Genomic DNA, 7,837 nt, shown 5'->3' with positions numbered 1-7,837 from the left:
TCAGGAGCAAGAGCACAGGGCAATTTTAGTGTTTTAAAGTTTCAACAGAAAAAGCTGATCTGATTATCAAATAAACAGTTCACATCTGTCTTCTTAATTTCCAACAAAAGAGCAAAGTATTGCAATAAATACAAAACTCATCACTCTCTCTGCGTGTGTGAAAGAATTGCTGACAGTTTCACCAGGAAAAAATGATTCATTTGCCAGTGTAGTAGGGTGTCCATTTACAGCTAAATTAAGAAACTTATCTATAATTCATTTTATGTCTGCACCAGACAAATTAGTGTCTTGGATCCGAAGCTAATAAACAGCTTGAAGCAGTATCAATATGTACATAGTCCTACATTATTGCTGATAGTGTTAGTCGCATTTTTGATTAGCCAGCTCCATCAGGGAACAGTGGGGTAAACTGGGCCAATTTCTTTCATTCTTGGAAACAAATGGTGTCAATTCATGATGACTGCTGGGGTTTCAAATCTGAGAATCCCTTGCAAACCTGGCTTTGTTTTGGACGCACAATCATGGGTAAAAAGGTGAAACATGCGCTGAAGTTTTTCACAGATTTCATTAAAAGTTGATATTTTTGACATGAATTGTTTAATAAAGAAAGGAATATTCACAGATAAAGAACATTTCTATGTGTTGTTCTTGTGTTGCATAATATTTTGCCCCATGTACAGTGACATGTTAAATCTAAATAAAAGCTTTAAGTGGCTCCTGTTGTTTGCCCTGTTATACTGGAGCTGTGTTTTCTGAATGATTACAACAAAATGACTCAATCATGGGAATGAGACTAAGGCTGGAAAATACTGGGTTTTACCTGTAAGGCATGTCTTACAATATAACCTGTTAAAAATGCAACAAAATCTAGCTTTGATTTACGATGAAATAAATTCAAATATACATGAAAAACATAGGCTACAACCCATACAACCTACAGTATTCAATATAAAAAGTTTTATTTATTACTGCCCTTATTTTGGCACCACTGGATTGTATTAAATGTATGGTGTATTTAATAGCCTATCCCAGTTTGCCTAAGAATGAATAAAACAGAAGATGCATAGGACTGTTGTGCTTTATGCAGCTGTTTTGGTGAATGAGTTCAGAAGAATCACAAGACATGGTTATTACACTGTCATATACTGTCAGCTGACCTCTCTGCTTTAACATGTCACCTGAGCAGAGCAGTGAATCTTGGCGCTTCCTTGTTTGTAGTGAAGAAATCCGTGATTGGACAGTCGCAGGCGCATTTTGTCTCCATTGGTCGAGGATGCTGTCAATCATCGAGTGGGGGGCGGTCCGAGCGCGCGCTATACGAGGAAATAGGTCTTTAGGTCGCTATTTATCAGTGTTTACATGAAAAGTGTGGAGTTAGAAAGTAAACATGGGCGGCGTTGTGTTTCTCCTCGGACTCGTCGCTTTAATCGGTCCCGCCGCGGAGGCTCTGGACAACGGTCTGGCTCTGAAGCCCACCATGGGCTGGCTGCACTGGGAGAGGTTCATGTGTAACATCGACTGTGACGGAGACCCCGATAACTGCATCAGGTAAGAAGAGACGGTGGTCGAGCACCTTGACGGTGTTTGTGAGCTCAGACACAACGGGGGAAGGGGAAGAGCTCTCCTACTGATATGACTCACAAACACCTCGGTGAGTTCAATGTAAACACATCATCTGTGTCCCTAAAATCCCACAAATGTTAGTTCTCCCCAGACAGTGCCACTTGAATGAATGATGATTATAGCCTACATTTTCTGCTTTAAATCAATCACATACTTTACCACGGGAGTCCGCAAACCATGCACAGGAAGTGACGTTTCCACCGGCCTCAGGAAGTGGACTATTGCAAGTGATTAAAACCATTAAATAGCCTACACATAGGCCTACAGGAAAGTTCAGTATTAATCAAGCTACAGAAGCACAGTGGCTTGAGAAAGTGGGAGATATTAGTGTTGGCCTAATGTAAATGCCCTTATTATTATGTCTCACGTGCATTTTAATTCATTTGGAAGCTTGATATAAGGTTTCATTTAAATTGTGCATATATTTTTATTGTATGTTTGTACTTGTACAATTTGAGGTTACATTACCAGTCCTGTTCTCCTTATGATAACCACCATTGCTTGAAAAAAATAAGATTTTTATCAATTTATTATCATAATAGTCTGAGATTCATTTTATTACAATGGATGGATCAGTTCATCTACTAATGATTGCAGCTTTAGTAATAATTCTCCATTATTTTCTCTAATGGATGCATGCAGAATACTTAAGGAGTAATGCTAGATATATTGTTCCCTGTTACATTTCTGGGACCTCTGTGCTGATTAGGCTAGTGACAAACATAAAATACCTCACTAAATTGCACATGGCATTTTTCCCTCCCCTAGAAGGACCAGAGCCAGCAAAGCACCGAGTGTGGGCCTCGTCCTGGTTGAATTGTTATTGTTTCATAATGCTCAACAATGAACAATAGCAAAAACTGGCAATTGCTTTTGCATGAATTCCTTCAGCATGCACATATTTGAGTCTGCCATATTGCTTTTGACCATGACACTGAACACTGGCATCTTGCTGATACTATCGGCCCTGCCTGTCTCCTCCTGTTGCCCTGGCAGTGAGCGTCTGTACATGCAGATGGCAGATGTGATGGTGAAGGAGGGCTGGAAAGAGGCTGGCTACGAGTACGTCTGCATTGATGACTGCTGGCCCGCCCGTCAACGCGATGCCCGGGGCCGCCTGCTGGCAGACCCCAAAAGATTCCCAGGGGGCATCAAGAGACTGGCCGACTATGTGAGTAGTAGTAGTAGGTGTAAAAGAGGCATAAAGGCTCTGAATGTGAATATAATACCTCCATAGACATCAAGAGGAGATGGGTTCAGAGAGACTGGAGGAAAAGGGAGAAATACTTTAATTGGAGTCATCACTAGCTGGAAGGACTAAGTAAAAATGTGCAAGAATAGGACTGTTTTTTATTTTAACCATAGTTCATCCAGTCTTTGCGATGCATTATGAATAGTGTGCACAGTAAACCATGTCATATTTAACACATATTCCCACAGATGTGAGCTGCAGTGTTAAGAGACTAACTGGTGCTGGTGCAATGCGTCTTAAGTTTGGAAATCTTTTGACAAAATGAAAACTTTGGGGAGCGCCGTTTTAATAACTCGAGAAGTAAAAGTGATTACACGGTCAGATTACGTATTCATGATACATCCGTCCAGGCCCGACCTGCAATTATTTACATAATGAAGGGATGGAAAAGGACCAGATGTAGAACCCGAGTCTCAGATTTCATACCAATAGATATTCAGCACCTGGAGCCGAGGGAGATACCCAAGGCATTACATTGTCTCAGGTAAGGAGTGTGTTGTTGTTCAGCCTCTCCACTGCACACAGTGACAACGGAGAGGAGTTTTCTGCCTCGTAGACCACTGTGGCAGGCTGATTCCTACACAGGCAGCTGAGAAAAGTTATATTCACCAGTAAAGTCATATATCCAGGCCCACAAATGTGGAGCTGTGTCCTAGAAGAGAAGGGTGACAGGTTTTTTTTTGCTGTGCAACGTCGCCACCTGCTGGTACATGTCTATATAACCAAGAATCAAACTTTGGTTACTTCTTAAAAACTGAATCAATGAATTCCTGTTCATTTGTTTTTGTTAAAGGTGCATTCTAAGGGCCTGAAGCTGGGCATCTACGCAGACGTTGGGAAAAGTACCTGTGCTGGGTACCCTGGCAGCCTGGGATACTATGAGACGGATGCACAGACGTTTGCTGACTGGAATGTGGATCTGCTGAAGTTTGATGGCTGCTATATGGACCGCACCATGCTGGCGGACGGTGAGCTTTTATGCATCAGTGTCTAAACGAGCTGTGACACCAGAACAAAAGAGAGAAAAATCTGTATTGTGCAAAACTTTCATGCGGTAAAATAAATTCAATTATCGACAAACTTCATCCAAAGCACAGTAAATGAAAAAAACTTAGATCAAATCTTTGCTGTCACTCCTCATGTGATCTCAAACAAGGTATTATATGGAGTTTGCTCTAACTGCCTGATGTTTATTCTGGTTAAGGCTACATGAGAATGTCAGAAGCACTGAACAAAACTGGAAAACCTATCCTGTACTCCTGCGAGTGGCCTTTGTATGAGTGGCCCATCAAGCAGGTGAGAGACTAAAAATAAACACTTATTAGTGATTTGTCCCTGCATGATGAGGCCACATGCCGCAGGTTTCACTGTATAAGAGCGTTTTTTTTTTTGCCTCCAGCCGAACTACACAGCCATTCGTGAGACATGCAACCACTGGCGCAACTTCGATGACGTGTACGACTCCTGGAGTTCTGTCAAAACCATCTTGGACTGGACTGCTGCTCATCAGGACATCATCGTCCCCTCGGCAGGACCCGGGGGCTGGAACGACCCCGATATGGTATTGTGCTCTCACAGACTGCCCTCTTTGACCTCAAACTCAGCATAGAGCCGTAGTCTTACCAAGCTGTGGTAATATAAGCCACTGAATAACTCAACATTTGCAGCATTTTGAAGTCAAGGGTACTGATTTGTTTCTGAACTGGAGCTGCACGGGTAAGTGGCTTTAATAAAGAGTGTAATATTTTCAGAAATACATGCTGAGATAGATGAAATGACGTAGCATCATCACTCAGCTCACTAGTATTAAAGTATAGCTTAGCAATTTAGCTTTACGCAAAAACCAGGTCAAAACAGGTTGAATTGCTAAGTTTGTGTAAGTTCATACCTTTTCCACCTCTTTGTGCCACATTAAAAGCTCCTGGCAGCTTTATAATAACTTCACCATCATTGAAGTTGTGTGGAGCCTAATATTTAAGCAAAAATGTCTAACTACTCCTTTACAACTTCCAATAGCTTTTACAAACAGTGCTGTTACAACCAAAAACGTAATAACGGCCAATAACGTAATAACAGCCAATAACGTAATAATTTTGGCCATTTTAAATGTAATAAAGCCAATAATGTAATAACATGCCAATAATGTAATAAAACTTTTGAGCCAATAACGTAATAACATTTTGCCAATAATGTAATAAGTTATTACATTATTGGCTGGTTATTACGTTATTGGCCTAGTATTAAAAAAAACCTTTGACAATGTAATAACTGGTGCCGATAATGTAATAATACATAGATATGACTGCAGTTCTTGGAAATAAAAGGCAGTTTTGTGCAGTTTGCTAATCAAAAATAGGTATAGTGGATGACATAGTCGTCATATTTATTCATCCAAGATGTGTACTATCTTTCACCCCCCCCCCCCCTCTCTCTCTCTCTCTCACTTCTACCATGCTTAATGATATGTTTGCAAACGGAAGAAGTAAGCATTGTAGGCTATCAACAACCTCCAAAACAACCAAACTTGTGTATTGAATGGTGTCTGCCAGCCAGTTTATGTTTCAGTCATGTATAACTTCCTGCCTCAGACAAACCATTGGGAATAGGTCATGTTAAATGTGATAATCCCAGCATGGCTCGGAGGAGCAATGGCATTGATTTGATTAAAATGATTAAATTAACATATTTAGCCATCATTTGTCCAACTTGATGGTTAGCGTTATCTCCAGAACACCCAAATGAAGTTCCAAATGAAGTGGCAGCACAATTGTACACATTCAGAAATCTCTTTCTCAAAGAAATGTTTTCTTTTGCAGCACCAATCAACAAATAGCTCACTACTGAAACCAGCTGTTGGAGATCTAAAATGAAATCTTTGCAGGTTTCATACATCTAACTTTGATTTTCATGTTTGAAAATTAAAAACTACATCAAAACGTTGAGCTTAAAGGTCCCATTTGGATAAAGTGGCATTTCAATGTTTTTTGTTTTTTCTACAGTGATGATAAAGCAGCTTTAGGTTCTATATTAATACTGTGAAAGTCTAAAGGTAGATGTTTGTATTGCTCCATACAGTATAAAGGTAGTTTTTTTTCTTTCTTTTTTTTACATTTGTGAATGAAAAAACTACCTTTATACTTTCACAGTATAAATATAGAACCTATGTTGCTTTATTCTCACTGTAAAAAACAAAAAAAAACATCAGAATGTCACTTTATCCAACATGGAACCTTTAAACTCAACTTGTTGAAAAAAGAAATTCAAATAGAAAGAGAATGTTAAAACCAAATCAACTCCATTGCTCCTCCGAGCCATGCTGGGATTATCACATTTAACATGACCTATTCCCAATGGTTTGTCTGAGGCAGGAAGTTATACATGACTGAAACATAAACTGGCTGGCAGACACCATTCAATACACAAGTTTGGTTGTTTTGGAGGTTGTTGATAGCCTACAATGCTTACTTCTTCCGTTTGCAAACATATCATTAAGCATGGTAGAAGTGAGAGAGAGAGAGAGAGAGAGGGGGGGGGGGGTGAAAGATAGTACATATCTTGGATGAATAAATATGACGACTATGTCATCCACTTACCTATTTTTGATTAACAAAAACTGCAAAAAAAACCTTTTATTTCCAAGAACTGCAGTCATATTTATGTATTATTACATTATCAACACCAGTTATTACCAGCCAATAATGTAATAACTTATTACATTATTGGCAAAAAGTTATTATGTTATTGGCTCAAAAGTTTTATTACATTATTGGCACATTATTGGCTTTATTACATTTAAAATGGCCAAAATTGTTACATTATTGGCCGTTATTACGTTTTTGGTTGCTACAAGTGCTTAACCTATAAATGGAAAAATTATACCAATACAAATGTACAAAAGTTTACAAAACACATTCTGTCAATAGCGTGTTGCAGATATACTGACTACATTAATAACTATGCCCTGTCCCTCTTTTTTCTAGCTGGTCATTGGGAACTTTGGCTTGAGTCATGCCCAGCAGGAGTCTCAGATGGCATTATGGGCCATCATGGCAGCCCCTCTGCTCATGTCTAATGATCTGAGGGACATTTGTCCTCGCTCCAAAAAGCTGTTGCAGAACAGACTCATCATAGACATCAGCCAGGACCCACTGGGCAGACAGGGACACCGCACTGCCAAGGTGGGTGTGAGAGGTGACTCGGAGCATGTTCACCACCTGTCATCTAGTTTAGATTTCTACAGGAATGCTAAATGCTTACCGTAATAACTGCAAACCTTAGACTAAATGGCAATGATTAGTTTTTAAAAAAGTGATGCAAGACAGTGTATGGAATAGCACGATCAACCGATGTAACTTGTTCTCCAGGTGGACAGTTTTGAAGTTTGGGAGAGGCCTCTGTCGAAGAACCGACTGGCTGTCGCAGTCCTGAACAAACAGGAGATCGGTGGCCCCCGAGGATACATCGTCAGAGCAGTTCCTGGTTGGAAGATCTGTAACCCCCAGTGTAACGTCACTCAGATCCTGCCTCAATACAAGGAGCTGGGCATTCAGACTCCAAGCAGCAAAATGGTTGTATCCGTCAACCCTTCAGGCACTGCTCTGCTCACTGTCACTCCGATCAGCAGCGACTCCAAGAGGATGCAAGAGCTGTACTGGCAGGACACGTCAGTCAAACACGAGGATGCTGATATTTTGTAGTCTTGCAGCATTGTGCAGTTTACCTGCCTGTATTATATGAAAAAGTGGACGGTTTAAAGGGAAACTGTTTTTTTTGGCTTTATCAGTTTTGATGTTGTGAGGACTTTGGTGCACAAGCTACTTTTTTTAAAATCATTACCACTGGAGAATGTTTTGAACACTTAATGTGAATCATCCAGATGAGGCTGCTACTGGTAAATTAAATAAAGACAAAGCTTGAATTTTGTACATTTAACAAGAACAGTAAAATAAGTTGAAGGAAAAA

At 40.0% G+C, this 7,837-nt stretch overlaps 1 protein-coding gene across 1 annotated transcript; it reads left to right on the top strand.

Moving 5' to 3' along the window:
* Positions 1-1,306: 1,306 nt before the first annotated feature.
* On the top strand, positions 1,307-7,836 carry gla (galactosidase, alpha). Its single transcript, XM_083980044.1, has 7 exons — positions 1,307-1,548; positions 2,620-2,794; positions 3,669-3,843; positions 4,080-4,171; positions 4,275-4,436; positions 6,856-7,053; positions 7,240-7,836. Exons 1-7 carry the CDS (start codon positions 1,388-1,390, stop codon positions 7,570-7,572), a joined length of 1,296 nt encoding a protein of 431 aa, XP_083836170.1. The 5' UTR covers positions 1,307-1,387; the 3' UTR covers positions 7,573-7,836.
* Position 7,837: the final 1 nt, after the last annotated feature.

This window comes from Trachurus trachurus, assembly GCF_905171665.1.
Source record: "Trachurus trachurus genome assembly, chromosome: 10".
In the NCBI taxonomy this organism is placed as follows: Eukaryota; Metazoa; Chordata; class Actinopteri; order Carangiformes; family Carangidae; genus Trachurus; species Trachurus trachurus.
Note: the sequence above shows the minus strand (reverse complement) of the source record. Positions and strands in the feature narration are given on the sequence as shown.